The 17,401-nt window shown below is 40.0% G+C and overlaps 1 protein-coding gene across 9 annotated transcripts in view; it reads left to right on the top strand.

Annotated features, from left to right (window-relative positions):
• The window catches only part of TRPM6 (transient receptor potential cation channel subfamily M member 6), a 97,619-nt gene that overhangs the window by 15,231 nt on the left and 64,987 nt on the right, over nt 1-17,401 (top strand). For 4 of the 9 annotated variants that reach the window (XR_010370752.1, XM_064439392.1, XM_064439390.1 and 1 more), the window contains 6 exons: nt 5,499-5,578; nt 6,414-6,452; nt 13,977-14,157; nt 14,505-14,718; nt 15,547-15,671; nt 16,456-16,627. Coding sequence is in view for 8 of the 9 variants with exons in the window: in XM_064439392.1 (XP_064295462.1) it covers nt 5,499-5,578; nt 6,414-6,452; nt 13,977-14,157; nt 14,505-14,718; nt 15,547-15,671; nt 16,456-16,627 (811 nt within the window). In the remaining variant the exon portion in view is untranslated. Of the gene's footprint in view, nt 1-5,498; nt 5,579-6,413; nt 6,453-7,714; nt 7,843-13,976; nt 14,158-14,504; nt 14,719-15,546; nt 15,672-16,455; nt 16,628-17,401 lie in introns of those variants that run through there. The other 5 variants (XM_064439393.1, XM_064439394.1, XM_064439397.1 and 2 more) reach the window with 5 other exon arrangements.

Below are 17,401 nucleotides of genomic sequence, written 5' to 3' on the forward strand. Positions count from 1 at the left end.
TAATAAGGGGAAATTCTTTCCCTCTCCTCACTATGTATTTGAATAAGGGTTGGTCACACACTGACCTACACTGACTTCTCACAGGTTACCTGAAAATGGTGTCTCCCTCCTTCCCAGGCACTGAAAATCAATTTTGGATCTCTTCGGTATTTCTAATTCTTGCCATCAGCAGTAAAGGTGCTTTACAACTACTGTATAAGTATACTGGAGTCCTGAGGCAAATCTATTAGCCCCAGGATTATCTTGCTATTTAACAAGTATTTGCTTTCATTTAATGATTTTGAGGGTAACAATTTCTTAACTGGAAAAGTGGTTATATGGTGCATAACTATACTTATTTTTTTTGCTGAGATTCTGCCAAGCCTGCTCAGAAATGCAAAAATATTGGCTGTAATAGTTCAGATCTTTAGGAAAACAAATTCTTGAGAAGTGACATAGAGCACTGGTTGTATGTAGTGTGTTCACTACACACGCACAGTGTGTGCAAAGCTGGGGTATGGTGCTTGGCACTTTTCAGCTGTTGAAGTAGTGTTTTGGCTAAGACACAAGATATAAATTATTGTGCTCTGTTATATGTGCAAATTTGTTGCAGTTTCAGAAAGCTACTTGTAACTTTATTGTTCTGGCTAGTTTCCAGCATGACTGTACTTCGCCTAAATGAACTAAACTGGCTAGTCATTATATGATTTCTCATTTTCTGCTTGTCTGGATTTACAATATGTGATTAAAGGCAGTTGCTGCTGTTTTGTCCAATACATGGTTATATTTCAATAATGGATGAATTTTTTCTGATACAGAGATGTGTGCCTTTTAATTTCCTTTTGCCGGGAATTGAACAGTGTCTGGAGCAGCTTGCTGTTTCATTAGAAAATGTGTTATTTTAGGGACATGGTTTAGTGGTGAACTGGCAGTGTTAGGTTTACAGTTGGACTCAGTGGTCTTAAAGGTCTTTTCCAACCGATATGATTCTGTATGCATGTATTCTGTGTCTGTGTCTGTGCCTTTCACACCAAAGGGAACATAAGTGCAGCTAATGGTACTAAAAATTTGTTGTTTAGTATTGGAAGTGTAACCTATTTTTCCTGAGTTTGGTACTCAACCAATGAACAGTGCTTATTGTCTGGTCTTGAAGGGGTGAATGTTTCTTGCAGATCTTGGTTTAGTAAACCTAATTCAGGAGCAGGACAAATGCACATTAGCCTCTACTTATCAGTGTTTAATTTGTGCAGTGCATCTAAAGCCTTTGACTCTGGCAAGTCCTTTATGAGGGGGTGGGGTCGGCTGGGGCAGAAAAACGTAGCAGCAAAAGCTGAAGCATTCACCCATTTGCACTGGATGGGTAGGTGGCGAAAGCAGTGTGGGCACCAGTACAGCCAGTGATTGCAGGGCTATGTCACCCCATCCTCTGAGACAGCTGAGCCAAGAATTGTGTTCCTGCTCGGTGACTCTGGTGGGATGGTGACACAATCACTTGCCTCACTGATGGCACCCCCAGATTTTGGAGGACAGATTACCTCCAGACTTGGTTTTTAGATTCTTTCTGCCCTTGTTCCCCAATAGCAAGGGTTTGAAAGAAATTAGTGGGGTGGTTGTTTCCCTAAATTTTATGCTTTGATCTCTTTCTTTACTTCTGGAAACCTTAGTTTTTGAACATTACTTATGCTTAACTAAATCTGACCTGACGGTGTCCCTTTAATACCATATTATGCAAGGATCTTAGACATTAAAGATATTTGAGAAGTGATTAAAAGCAATTTTCTAAAAACTACTCATGTGCCTTAAATTTCAGAGCCAAACTCTTGCCACTCCATTGACTAAATCAGTCTAGAAATCTCCAAAGCCTCTTCTGTGGCAGGGAAGTATAAGTAGCAATCGTAATCCTCAGATTGGCGAGAAACTAGAAAACTCCCAAACAAAGGTCTCAGGACTTTCTAGAAGGAAAACTGGAAGGAAGATTGCAATGTAAACATGGCTTCAGGTCTTCTGTGTATGAGAACAGAAATTTGCCAGTCAGAAGCAAATGTAGGTCTACTTTTGTCTCCCTGGGGGTTTGGTGATAGAAAGGATATGGGTTGATGCTGGCTGAGGTATATGTTTCTCACTGTAGTGATGGGAGGAATTTTAATTTGATGTTGAAATTTAATTAAATGATGACAGTTTTGAAATGTTAGCCAGAGTTTTATGAAAGGAGATATACATGTTACCGAGGTCTTTTACAAAGCTAGGAGCCAAGAGCGAACAGTCGTTCAGAAGTCTCCTCTTTTCATTTTTAATTGCTCAGCCATGAACTTGTGGATAGCTGTAAAAGGCATGAAGGTTTAAAACCTTTTTCCTGATTATACAATTAGCTTAGAAACCTAAGAAAGGCCTTAGCTTGAGAAATGAGTGTTATTGTTGCAGTGTAAATTTTACATACCAAGTGAAGATTTTACCTTATATAAAACTAAGAATAATGGAAAATGTTGCATCTCACAGTGTTTCAGTTCTGAAATTGGTGCTTCACAAGACGAAATGCAGTGATATAGCCTTCCATTTTATTTTTTTCTTATGATTGATTGGAATTTCAATATATATATTTTTAAGTAGTACCATCTGTTCAGGAAATGCATTAAAGACAAAAAAAGGTGGACTTTGCAATCAATTTTTTTTGCTATAGTCACATGTTTATCATTTGACCTGAAAATAAATGTTGAAGTACAGGCTTCATCAGGATCATATATAGATGACACGCTATCTAAGTACCGCTTTTTTAAATGTAAAAAATACAGGAAGCAAGGAGGTGAAAGACCACAGCATAGGCAACACTCTGGTAAATGCTTTCTGTAAATAAGCAAAGATTAATGTTGAAATAGCTGTATGGGAAGATGTTATGTTGCTTTGAAAGGCAGGGTGAAAACTCCTTATTGTATCAACTGCGCTTTGAAATGTTGTTTTCAGTCCTGTTTACTGAGAATCCTGAAGTGACATTAACTGAGATGAGTGTTGACTACGGGAGTCTCTGTGCCACTAAGTGAGGTGCATCTTTGGTGCTTCAAGATTCAAAGGTCAAATAAATTTCATAGTGATCTTGTTCATCTGAAATAAATGGGAATTTTGTCAGTGACCTCTGTAGTAGCAAGGTTAGATCCATGGCATATGATGCGAAGCTATAGGGTTTTTTTTCCATTGGCTTTGTTGGACCTTGACCCTGAACCTTTGTGACGAGAGTGGCCTGATCAGCTGTAGTGTGTGTGATGGTCACTGTCCTTACTGCCTCAGCTGCAGAATTCAGGTGCTATTGAACCAAATTGAAAAAGGATACACTAAACATCCTGAATTTTAAGTGTTGATATTTTTGTCTTTACGCCAAACTTCCCTTCAAAATCTAAAAAAGAGAGATCTTTTTAGAACAAGGTATGTTTTTAAGGAGACAGGCTACATGTTCAGAAAGCTGATAGTAGAGAAGAAACTTTTTCATTTCCCATATTAGATGCTGTAACTTCAACTTACACAGTATGTTGCCATCTCTGAGGACTGTAAGTTATATTTTGGTTTGAAATAACCACACCAAACAGCTGTTGTGTACCAGATGACCTCTCCCCCATTTGAAATTACTGATTTGTGTTTTATCTTGTATTGTGTAACTTTCTGATGAGGAACACTGTGCTTTGGGGGTAAAAATGTCTTTGACACCCCTTTTCAAGTGTAATCACATATGGATTAGCTGAGTGCTAGTGCCTTGCTCAGCCGGCAGCATGTTTTGCTGTTGGTGCCTAGGCTGATGCAATGCTTCCCTGTTACACCGGGCTGTTGATCTCCAGTGATGGCCTTCACACCTGGAAAGATACCCAGGTAATTCTTGATTTCTAGAATATGTCTTGCTAGAGGTAAAGTAGCTCAAGGTAAGTTACCTGAGACTGTGCAATGCCAACAGCCTCCTCAAAATTACTTTAAACTAATAGTACTGTTACTAAATTAAAGTGACAGCAGTTGGATGTTGTTCTTCTCTCACAAGGCTAAGCAATGCTGTAGGGCTTGTCAACCTGTTGACCATTCTGTTATACCCTTTCCTGTTAATGAAAAGTTTAGTAAAGTTCATTCTTATCCAAGGCACCCCATAACTTAATGAGACTTTTTGTTCCCTAATTCTCATTGAAAACCATCTACCAGAAACAGTAATGGGAGTCCCAGGGTATTTCAGTGTTTCACTTGGTATCTCAAACAACACGAATAAAGTGGTTTAGGAAGGGTAAAACAAAACTGATTGCTAACAAGAATACTAACAAAAGGTTTTTGAGAGAAGTTCCTACCTGCCCTTGGGTAATGAAATTTGCTTCACTGTTTCCGAGGTTTTTCTCTAGATTTAATTTTTGCACCTTGTCTTCAATAGGTCTCTTTCTAAGATAATTAATTTTCTTGCCTGCCTGTGCTCTGTCCAGCCCCGAGGGTCTTCCACACTGTTACTCCTTCATTTGAAGCTCAATGAGACACAATTCAATTAGTTCATCCCAGAAGAATATTCGTGCACACCAATACCAGCAAACTGCTTTTTAATGATCTCTTTCATCTTTGTCAATGGGGGCCTGTTTTAGAGTACTGTAAAACCAAAGGTAGGACTCCCATTGGGTGGAATCTGGGTCCCCACCTGCAGACAAGCTGATACTTCACTCAGGTAGCTCATTGCCCTCCATAACTGTGTGACAGGCTGGGAGATTATGCAGTGGTATTTAGGGATGTGAAGCTGAAGTAAAAAACCTTAGACAGGCCTGCTTTATTAAGGATCATAATTCCATTCAGGAGATGAGAGAGGTATTCTCTTTCATAAGAATTATTGCTGAACTCCCATAAAATGCTCCCAGTAGCACTCCTAATAAGTTGAATTACTGGCATTCTCATTAATTTAATTCTTTTCTAAGTCATTGTACAAAGAAGTATGGAGACAAGTACTTACCATAAGTACTTTTACAGTGTTGATATTTTGCAGAGGAGCAATCATTTTTAAACATGAGGACTGAAAAAGGAGTCAGTGTTTATTATTTGATTACTGTTTGCCTTGTATGCCTAATCGTAAACTAGGGTCCTACTGTGCCGTGTCCTAGAGAGCTTTCTGTCTATGATAAGGTAGACAATAGGTAGACAGAGAGTGAGATGAACTTGAGAAACAATGGGACAATAATGGTCAGTATACTTGTTTTTATTCTTTATGATAAAATATGTCTATTGTGTGTTTCATTGGGGGGGTAGTTCTCTTTGATGACAGGAAAAAATCATTTGCTTCCAGTGTTGACTAAATTTAGTCCCAGATATCTAATGTGGAGCTATGTAAAACTTGGGGGTGAAGAGCTAGGACTGCTTGAAGTTCTAGCTTCAGCTTATAGTGTCTTGTTTTGTCTAACATAGTGATGGGAATTGTTCTGAGTTATGTTTATGCATATACAGCCGTGAAGATGTTATAGAGCAATTTTTGGCATTATGTTCTTAAGTTCAGGAATGTAATTATGTTTGAAATGTCTTTTCAGTCCCCCAAATCTTGGATCGAAGAGGCCTTCAGTAAAAGAGAATGTGCACATATTATTTCCAGTTCAAAAGATCCTCACAGGTAAAACAATGAATTTCACTTTCTTTCTGTTACATTTAGAAATAATCAGAATAATTTTTTATGGGCATTGTGTGTAGCTTAGGTGAATTTCTTTGCAGTTTTACAATGCCCTGGTTGGTGATTGCTGGTATTTACTGGTTTTGATAGATACTGTCACCAGTACATTTTAAATGAGGCTGATCGTTTGAATTAGAAATTGGCAACAATTGACCTTCCTGTGCTTCCTAGATGTGCTGCTCTTAGTCCAATAATCAAAACTGTGGTATGGCATCCATTTGAGAGATTGAGTTACCTGGAGTTACTGCTGCACAGGAATTCTTAATCCTGTACCACCATCTTCTCCCTTTCTCAGAATAGCACTTGCTGATGATCACAGCCTTCTGAGATAGAGGTTTCTGCTCAGCCTGGCCTAGAGTGTGAAAAGAGTAAGGAAAAGATCAAATCCTCAACCCATGTTTTAGGACCCGAGAAAGCAAACATAATTTGACATTCCAGATTGTGTAATCTAGTAGATGGTGTTGCCTAAATAAACTTGTTGAGATCACATTCCAATGATGTAAATTTGTAAGTTTGATCATATTGTTTTGAACACATGGATATATAGAGTAGCTAAGACAGATAACTCATCTATGAAGTGCAGATTTGACATACAGTCTGAGATGTAAAATAAACCACTGAAGTTACCCAGTAAATCTTCTAGGGGTGAGTGCAGAAGAGCATAGCCTTTCATGCTGTGGGTGAGAATTTTTTCACAGGTGAATTGATATTTTATGAATACCATTACAGATGTTTTCTTTTATACAAGCATATATTAATTATCCATCTTTTGTCACAGATGTCCTGCAGGATGCCAGGTGTGCCAGAATTTAATCAGGTAGGTGTGCATAAATATATATCTATGATTTTTATAATGACCTAAAGTTAGCAATGTGCATTCCTAGTCAAGGAAGTAATGACAACAAAAATAACCTTCCTCTTATATTGTCAGAGCAGCATTTCTGGGGTTGTGCTGGAGAATGTTTAGCATAAATCTGGGTAAAAATAAATTGTATGATAACCTTTAATTTATTTGCAATAGAAAATTATATCCAAATATTTTGTGTGGATGAGTTTGTCTTAATCTTCTCCTGAGGAATGGAAGACAGAAATGTGCCTTTGAATGGGAGGCAGTTCCATCTATAACCCAGGTGATATGAAGGACAGTGAGATGAAAGCAATGGAGAACTATAAGAACTATGGAAAAAGGAAGAATAAAGTAGAGGGAGAAGACAAATCATAATAGAAACATTCCTGATGATAGGTTTTCTGAAGACTTTTTCATTTTCTTTGCAGTGGGTGTTCTGAGTCCCACTTTAGGGAAGATGAACAACAAAAGTTGCATCCCTTTGGTGCTTTTAACTTGTGTTTGGTTTTCAGACAGCTAGTATTTTATGGCTTGTATTAATTAGTTGTTTTCCATCCAACATTTTTTGTTCAGCTGGTGTTCCCAAACAGGTTTCAATACTGTATGGTTATGATAATAAATTATCAGGTGTCGGAACAGAAATTTTTAACTTTCCTTGACATTTTTTTTTTTTCTGTTAAAGGCCTCTGAAGGCTGAAGCAACAGAAAACAATGAGTTTCCAATAACTAACAACTAGCAAGCTGGTACTAACTAGGACTGTCACCTGCACAAGCATGGTTATTTGCTTTTTCATTATGCTTCACATTTTATTTTGCGTGAAACAAGAGTTACATTTTCCAAACAACGAATGAGTTACCCCTTGAAATCAGATCACTGCAAAAGGCCAATAAACAGAATAGTGTTGGCCTTGTAAGTAAGGAAAATTATCTGTGTGGCATTTGAGGGAATGGTCGCGTGTTTATTTTGCTTTAGAGCAGAAGAGTAGAGATTCAAAGATTTTTGCAAGTGTTGTGGAAGTAGAAATGCAGGGACAATTTTAATGCGTCCTGCTAACCTGCAAATACCCACATGGGTATCTACGCTGGAGTAACTTGTCCTTCAAAATATGGTGGTTTAAACCCCTCTAAATCGAGACTACAGCAGTTCTGCAGTCCTCCCACTTCTTTTTGGAGAGTGACCATGTTGTTACTTGGTCTGGGAAGCTCACGGGTATGAAAATTAACCTGGGGGTGTGGAAAACCAGACCAGCATTAGGTTTCCACCAGATAATCCTCCTAATCAAGCACGGTTTAGCTGCATGAATGTGAATACTTTAGTGTGAGAGGAAGGAAGAGAAACCGGAAATGTGCACCCCATAGGGTGGGTATGTTTTTTTCTTTCACCTTTCTCTGAAAGGCATTCTGTACCATTGTGGTTTTTTTATCTTGTTGTTTCTTTCACTTTTCGTTGAGCATTTTCATGCTGTTTTAAATTCCTGTGAATCCTATTTGTCGGTCTGTCTATATATGCATAATGTGTGTGGGTGTCTGGTGTTCATTTCAGTAAGCCATTATTTTGCAAGTACATTTTCCCAAATGTTAACTGTTCTTGTCTTCTTGTATATCTGAAGGTGTACCCAGAGCTTTGTTCTAGAGAAAATTTCTGTTCCTAACAAGGGGAAATAATTTTCACGAGTGTTACAACTGGTTATATTGTATTTATTAGATCAGCAATGAAACAGGTTTTGGTCCTCCTGAGATCTGTAATTTTCCACAACAGTCCAAAAGTGATGTGAACGTACTTGATGGCTACTGTAATTTGAACTAATATTGTAGGCAAATGAAATCTGTTAATGATTTCTTACTTGCAGAGAACTTCCAAGTTTTGCAAACAGTTTATGAGTTGGTTATGCAACTATTTGCTGATACTAAGTAGAATAACTCCATTTAGTAGTTGCTAATCAAATTTGAGTAAATAACTGGCACCTTTGTCCATGCTTCCCTGGTGTGTTGAAATGGCCTCTATTTACCCTTCAGTGCAGTGCTCACAAACTCATCCTGGACAGCACCTAGACCGATCGCACTGCATGAATATTCAGGAATGCTGTGCCAGACTTCAGCATCCTTACACATCTGAGATGTTCTCACAAATTGTCTCTGTATCTGACCTTTTAGGCATATTATTTGGATGCAGTCTCTAAAAAGCTGCCTGCTAGGGCATCAGATTTTGTAATTTGGCTACTGCAGTTACTTTTATCTCAGTGTCAACCCTCCAGGATTCCCCTTGTTTCTCAAAGTGTGACTTTTCTAGGAGTCTGCTTTTGTGTTGCTGACATTGCTCCCTCCTTCACTAGTACCTTCGTGAGCCTCTGAGGCAAAAAAAGTAAAGTCATTGCAGAGACACTTTGAATCAATGCCTATGATGTATTCATATGATCACAGGATAACGCAGGCTGGCAGGGACCTGGGGAGGTGTCCAGTCCCAGGCACTGCCCAGAGCAGGCTCAGCTGGGGGAGTTCAGACAGGGCTGCTCAGGTCTCCATCCAGTCAGGGTGTGAAACTCACAAGGCCAGAGAGAGACCACCTTCCTCAGGGCCCAGCTCCACTGCTGTGCTGTCCTCCTAGGGAAAGAGTCTTCCCCTTATCTCCAGCCTGAGCCTCTTGCATTTCAGCTTGTGTTGCTGCCTTTTGCCTTTCTGCCATGCACCACTGTGAAGAGCCTGTCTGTGTCTCCTCCATTCCTTCCAGTCACTGCTGAGGATGCTGTTGGATGCCCCCGAAACCACCACTTTTCTCAGAAGACAAGGGCTCCAGGTGCACCATCCATCATCAGGATGGTCACTCTCCCCTGAAGTCCCTCCAGTTTGCTGGTATCTATTCTGTGTTGGGGACCCAAACTGAAGTCAGTACCCAGACAGGGTCTGACAAGGACCAAGAAGAGGGGACAGTCCCTGCCCTCCCCTGGCCCTCGGGCCATGTCCTGCTCACACCACCCTAGGCACCACTGTCACTTGCTGCTGCCCAGGCACACAGGTGGCCCTGGCTCAGCTTGCTGCCCACCAGCACCCAGGGTTATGCCCCAGAGCTGCCCGCTCCCCAGGGCTGCACGCACCCTCCAACCCCTCCTCCGGGATGCTCATGGAGATGCTGAACAGGACAGGTCCCACACAGACCCTGCAGGACTCCACTTGATACAGGCATCCAGGCAGCATCTGATGCATAACCACCACCCTGTGAGCCCACCACCTAGCCAGGTCCTCACCTGCCAACACGTCCAAAATGTCACAGCTCAGGTACAAGAATATTGGGGCAGACAGTGCCAAAAGCCTGGCTAGAGTGGAGGTAGATGGCATCTGTTGTTCTCTTCTCATCCCCACGATTTTGTTGCAGGAAGGCAATCAGGTGGGCCAGATGTGATTTACCTTTGGTAAATCCTTGCTGACCACTCCCTGCTGTGCACAGACGTGGGCTCCTGGAGTCTCACTCCTTGATTTTATGTGGGGCCTGTGGTTCCTCAGGGTAGCTTTTGCCCTTTCTTGAAGGCAGGTGTGACATTTGCCTTTCTCCAGTTGTTGGGGACCTCCCTGATCTCCATGACCTTTGAGAGCAGATGGAGAAGAGCTGCGCAAGGACATCAGCCACCTCCCTCAGCACCCTGGGGTGCAGCCTGATGACAGTTCCCAGGGACGAGTGCTCCTGCGTGATCCCTGACTAGACCATCATCTCTGCCTGGTAGCTCTTCTCCTTGAGCCCTGTCACTGTGCACACAGCACAAAACTTCACAGAAAAAATACCAAGCAGCTCTTTGTAATGTACTGCTTCAGTTTTGTAAACCTTCCTGAAATCCTCTTAGTCTTGGCTTTTGACCTCCCAGGTAGCTCAGGAGTCCTTAGTACTTTGTCCCTTCCTGCTAGAGGTCTAGAGTGAGTGAGCATGCCAGCTTGGAGCAGAGCATGAGCCATTTGGGAAATATCAGAACTTTGGAGTTCGTACCTCTTGCTGTGGTAATCTCTGAGGTAAAAGCAGCTGCATGTACCCTGCACACTTGTGTTTTAGATCTGTGTGCAGTTCTTCCGCTGCCTGCTCAGCGTAACTGAGCTGGTTTGAGTGTAGTTTACCTCTGGGTGCATTTACATGTAAACATTAAGTATGTAGTGCAAATTATGTTAATTACTAAAATAGTTCAGTGTTCATTGGGCCTCTCAGTTTCAAAGTTACCGTACTGATTTGTCTGGTTGGATGGTTAGTTCCTTTCTATAGGATCTCAGCTTTGAAAAGGCAGGTAGCTCTGGCTCTTGCTGCTCTAGGGGGAGCTGCTGATGTGACCCTGTATGGAACAGTAATGTATGAGATAGATAGTCATTCTATACTCAAATTTTGATGATGGGCTGAAATTAATTCAGATTTTAGAATATGTAATCCATTGATGATGAGCCTGATTGCTTTTCAGTGCTGTCCTTCCAAGCACTGGTATTTGCTGAGTCAGAAGGTGTAATGTGGTATCTAAGTGAGTAATGTAAGGTATTGTAGTATTTAGTTGGGTCTACTCTTGGTTCTGTGTCTTTCAGAATGACTCCTGGATGAAAGGTCTTATTATTGTGAGACCACTCAAGGAGTACGGTGACCAAAAGATACTTTCAGGATCAAGGAATAATAGGGATCTATGTTTTTTCTCATCTTTCATCTAAAGATCAATTCTTTTCCTGACATTTGCTGTGGCTTGCCCTGGGGACTCTCCAAAAAGCAAGCAGAAAAAACTGGAGTAAAGAGGCTGATAGCTCAGCTGCAGAGAAATTTGTCCTCTGAAGACCAATAATAAAATCAAAGTGGTCTCTTCCTTCTGGTCCTTCCTTTGAGGTATGCAGGGGGAGTCTTAATCAAGTATAGTTATTGGCCTTGTACTCTTTGTGGACAGATCTTACCCAAATCTGCTTCCCTTGTGCTATCAGCTTTGCAGCTACATTGCTCTGAAACACTTTTAGTTTAGATATGTCTCTACAGCAACTCTGAGTGTGAATTCTGAGTCCATATGTTATTTGACAACGTGATGTCAGCAATGATATTCCATGTGTGCTGATCCCTCCCAGTCTTCTGAAATAGTCTTTTAATTTTATATTTGTAAGGGACTTAGTGTGACTAGCTTATTCTCCAAGTTTTAGCTTGGATACTTTTTGTGTAGTTCATGAGCCTTGACCTGCATGTCTTTGTTTGCCTATGAGGAGTCAAAATTAAAATGGGTTTTGCTTTTGGGGTCATCAAAATGAGGTCCCTAGATCAATAGTTAGTTTCCACAACTCCTGTGCCCTCTCTTGTAATCCCTGTGGTTTTTTCTGCCACCACCACAGTGCAAATGGTTGTAGAGTCATGCAGTGAGCCAGATGAGGCAATACTTCTAGTTAGAGTAACTTGGCAATAAAAACCCCATTGTAAAGCTTTTTTGCTCCTCAGCTAGATAATTTCTTCATTTTTCCAGGATTCAGTTGTGAGCACATGCCCGACTTCTTTCTGGCAAGTCCCTGGATTTTCGTGATACCCTCCTATTTGTCTCAGCTAGGGAAAAGGTGTAGGTGGTTGTGGTTTAACCTGGCAAGCAGCTAAACACCACAAAGGCATTTGCTCACTCTCCCCGCCCCTGGCAGTGGGATGAGGAAGAGGATCAGGGTAAAAAAAAGCAAAATTTATGGGTTGAGATAAAGACAGTTTAATAGGACAGAAAAGGAAGGGAAAACAATAATAATAATTAATAATAATAATAATGGTAAAAGAATATACAAAGTAAGTGACGCATAGTGCAATTGCTCACCACCTGCCAACCCACACCCAATAGTCTCCAAACCATGGTTGCTGTCCCCTTGACCAACTCCCCCAATTTATATACTGAGCATGAGGTCATATGATATGGACTACCCCTTTGGCCAGTTTGGGTCAGCTGTCCTGGCTGTGCCCTGTCCACTCCCAGCTTCTCGCTGGCAGGGCACGAGAAGCTGAAAAATCCTTGACTAATGTAAGCACTACTTAGCAACAACTAAAACCATGAATGTGTTATCAACATTATTCCAATCCTAAACCCAAAACACAGCGCTGTACCAGCTACTAGGAAGAAAATTAACTCCATCCCAGCCAAAACCAGGACAGTGTTGAAGTAGCTTGAAAAAAATTTGGACTACTGAATATCAGGTGTCCCTGTTGCCTTCTGACTTCTAGCTGACCATCATCATACGTGTGACAATAGAGCTCGTTTTTTCTGCAGTGCTAGGCTTCTACAGCTGTTTAATTCTCCACTGAATAAGATTGTTTAATTGAGTTATTAATTCCCTAAGAGTATGGAAGGCTTCCTTCTCTGGTCTGCTTTTGCAGAGCATTGAATCAATCAGATGTAATTTGCCTGTGTTGAAAAACTGGAGTGCAAACAAAATTTCATGGTTTATGGGTACTAAAAAGTGCCTTTCTAAAGCAGTTCACTTCCTTAATTTGCTTAGGGTTGTTTTGGGGTTTGTTTGTTTGTTATTTTTAATCTATTTCTGTTTCACCAGTTAGCTCTCTCTCATGTCCACAGAAAACTCTCTTTCTGAATGTACCTCTTCAGGGTTTTGCAGATGTTTACATCTAACCTGCCCCTAGATCCACAGGTAATACATCTGAGTCCCAAGGCAGTCATTGAGTTTGGGTTGCTGGAGGCTGTTTGGTATCTTAAAAGACTAAAAGTGAAGAATTTATCTCCATTTGCCAGGATTTATTAGCTTCTGAAATGTCTAAAGGAAAACTGGACTGTCAGATGTCAGTATAAATTACATTGAAGTTAATCCTGTAGAAGAGTCTGGAGCCTGTCGAAGTCTGTATAACAGTAATAGTGATTGAATTTGGAATCTGGGTTATTCATCCAGTTGCAAACCTTTAATGCTGAGCTTCTGCTAAATTTCACTTAACAGTCCACTTCAATCCATTTATTTTTTATATTCATTTTCCTGGCATCCAAGGATTAGTATAAAGGTCACCCTGAAGTTTTCTCTAGACCGAGGATTGCTCCTCTCCTTCTGATTAATGATGGTAACTCCTAGATCTAGGATAACGTGTGATAATAACTGTAGCAAACCTTGGTGTCCTAAGATCATCCTCTGAAATCTCACGTACAAGACCAGGAAATCTGAGCTGCATTGTTTGAGTCAGAATTGCTATATGGGACTTTTGAACTGCTACAGAGTCACACAGAATCACAGTATGGTTTGTGTTGGAAGGGACCTTTGAAGATCAACTAGTCCAATCCCCCAACTGTTTTTAGCGTTCCTTAGGTAAAGAACAAATTCTGTATTCAACAAAACATATTTATGATTTAATTCAATGTCATTTTGCCATTGTTGAGATTTTTTCAGCTGACTGAATTTTTATTATATTCCATGTCAGCAAGCTACAATATCCTTCTGTGTATAAAAACTATTTGGACTATTCTGATGAAGATCCTAGAGTTGCATGCAAGTGTGTTTGATATAAAATAATGTCTTTATTTTTAATGTGAGATGTTGCTGTGGACGGCTGATTGGAGATCACCCAGGAATAGACTATAGCTGGCCTGTTTGTCAGGCTGCCCCACAGAGAGATGATGGAGAATGGTCTGTGCAAAGACACACAAAGACAAGTCCAACAGATGCATTTGGTACAATCAATTTTCAAGATGGAGATCACACTTACCATGCCAAGGTAATAGTTGATATGTCCACCTTCTTTTTATGATTTCAGCATAAGAAAGACAAGAGTGGTTTTGGGTGAATATCAGATTTTGCCTTAAGAGAGCAGGGGAATCTAAAAGTAAGTCAGGTTAGAGTGTGTGTATGGTATTTTTACATTGACCTTCACTGCAACTAAGCATAGTCTGTCTTGCTATCTGTATTGCTCATTGATGTATTTTTGTGCTATCACATTAGTGGTATTGTGAAAGTTCGAATCCTGCGCAAAATCTGTAAGACATTAATGCTCAGAATTTTGTAAGATGTTGCAGTTTCTTCTCCTGGAGTATGGTTTATTTTACCAATTATTATTTCTTCCAGTATATTAGACTCTCTTATGATAGCAGCTTGGATCAGCTGTTGCACCTCATGGTTAAAGAATGGCAGATGGAGTTGCCAAAGCTAGTGATCTCTGTTCATGGAGGCATTCAGAATTTCAGGCTTCCCTCGAAGGTCAAGCAGGTGTTCAGCAAAGGATTGGTGAAGGCTGCTGAGACTACAGGAGCATGGATAATTACAGAAGGCATCAACAGCGGTAGTGTAGTTACCTTTCTTTGTTTCAGTCTTCCTCTGGTGTTCTTACTCTGCATACAACCATATACATTCTGAGCAAATATAATGAAATTGTCTGATAATTTGTGATATATTAGCTCAAAATAAAGCTTCCCTCCAAGGAACAATGCATAATTCAAAGGGTGACATCACATTCCTCTGCTGTTGTCAGACATTCTGAATGTTTTTTAATTTTTTTTTAATTAAAGAGCAGGGTATTCTGCATGTAATAAGAAACACTGATAGTAGATAACCAGAACTTACCTGCACTCAATTTTATCTGTTTCGTTAACATATTTAGGTTCTGAGGACTCTGATTGGTGTTTCTGGACAGTTTTCAAATCTAAATTTAACTTGTGTTTTATAATTAAGAAAGTTTTGAATTACTATAATCCATTAATTAGCCTATTGGTATCTGAAACTCCCTGTAGACTATTCTCAAAAACTGAGGGGGTCAGTGAGCCACAGCACTGAAACTTGTTTAGCTTTTATTCAATGTGGTGACCTTACACGAGAACTGTTCTGTGCATTTAAGTAAAAAAACAAAAGATTTGCTAGAGGTAGAAAGCACCACTAGCAGCATATATGAGTATTATTAATTACAAATATGTGTTGAGTTTGAATCATTGATGCATTATGTATGAGCCTTATAATTCCTGCAGTGTACATCAAATATACAAGTGGGGTAGGATGGTTTGTTTCAGGTTAAACACAACCACAGAATAAATTAAATGATGGGAAGCCCTTTCACTTATGTCCTGTAGCAGGTCTTGGAATGTAGGAGAAAAATGATGATTTAATTATCTGTTAGGAGTGTCCAGGCATGTGGGGGATGCGCTGAAAGGCCGTGCTTCACCACACCTGAGAAAGATCTGTGCTGTTGGGATTCCTCCATGGGGTATCATTGAGAACCAGAGGGATCTCATTGGAAAAGATGTGAGTTGGACATGTTTTAGTAATAAAAGCTTTCATGTTCAGGGGATGTTGTAGCTTTCTTGCATACTTTATTTTCTGCTTGCTTCATTTCACTCTTTCATATTTTAGCTCAGTAATAGAGACTTAGGGTTCTCTCAGCAGTAGAATTCTGTGGCATGTTGAGGCACTGTGTTTTGCTTTTTGTATGTAAATGTTTTTAAAATATTTATTTTCTTACAGGAAATTGCCATTCCTTTTTGAAATTTCGTAATTAATGAGGCAACTTTCTTGTGGTTGCAAGTGATGTGTTTCTATGATCATGTGATTCAGAATGAGCAATTAGTTTAATGGTATACACAAACAAGCTAATAATATGCATGATTTTTATTCATAAACTAGAACTATATGTGTGTTCCAATGTGAGGGCACAATCTACATAATTGTCTAAAAATACTCGGCAAGTAAGGTGAAATGATTCCTGATAAATGGTACCTCACATACATGTTTTTAATGGGAATACGCGCAGGAAAAATATGCCATGGTGTTTCACCTGTGGCAAAGAAAAGCAGGCAGTAACTTTGCCTAAGGACTGCAAGCCTAATCAGAAATGCTTTTGGTGGTATTAATTGTTGCTTTGTTGCTGTTAAGAATCAAATGAAAACCCATGTTTGAGTAAAGCAGCTAAAAGCGTGATGGAGACTTTCAGGAGCTCACAATATAATGAAGAAATACATACAAGTGAGGCAACATAAATGGTGATACTTTGTTGGTTTCTTTGAAGATCTTTTTATTTTGGTTTTCTTAGGTAGTTTGCCTGTACCAGACTCTTGGTAATCCACTCAGCAAGTTAAGTACCCTCAACAGCATGCATTCTCATTTTCTAATGGCAGATGATGGGACTGTAGGCAAGTATGGGAATGAAATGATGCTCAGGAGGAATTTGGAGAAGTACATATCACTTCAGAAAATACACACAAGTGAGTACTGCTGTGGTCATCTTTATGACAGAAAACCTGTCCTAAAGGTTGTAGAGGTACTTCACATTTCCTGTTACATCTTGTACATCTTCATTTGCCACAGATTTCACTGGGGTTGAAAGTTTTTAATTGCATGTCATGAACTCTGATATATCAAGAAAGTGAAAGGACAGGATTTTTAAGTATTATGCATTTGGGCTAACTTGCATTTTGGTTTCTCAGTTGTAGAGACATCTAAATGATTCAGATTATTTAGTAAGTATTAAGCCTTTGCTCACTTTGCAGTTCTGCGTCATCTCTATATCAGCACTAGATAGTTCCCCAGCATTTTGCTACGTGGAAAAATTGTTACATTCAGTGGAGTATGAATCTTTCTCCCCTGTTCGTTACTGTTACCCTCATCACTCTTCTGTGTTGCCAGCCAGTGACCTCCTCAGGTACAGAAACAAAGACTGGTTGTGAAAGGAATACCTTCAGCCAATGTTTGTTAGTCAGATTGTGTAACTTCCATTGTTTGCCTATATAGTAACTGAGTTATGGTGTAGAAATCACAAATGAAATATGTATTACATAGATAAGTGTCGTGGTTTAACACCAGCCAGCAACTAAGCACATCCCAGCTGCTCGCTCACTCCCTGCTGGTAGGATGGGGGAGAGAATCAGAAGGGTAGAAGTGAGAAAACTCATGCCATCAGGTAAAGACAGTTTAATAGGTAAAGCAAAAGCCATGCATACAAGCAAAGCAAAACAAGGAGTTTATTCTGTCCTTCCATG

This window comes from Phalacrocorax carbo, chromosome Z, assembly GCF_963921805.1.
Source record: "Phalacrocorax carbo chromosome Z, bPhaCar2.1, whole genome shotgun sequence".
In the NCBI taxonomy this organism is placed as follows: Eukaryota; Metazoa; Chordata; class Aves; order Suliformes; family Phalacrocoracidae; genus Phalacrocorax; species Phalacrocorax carbo.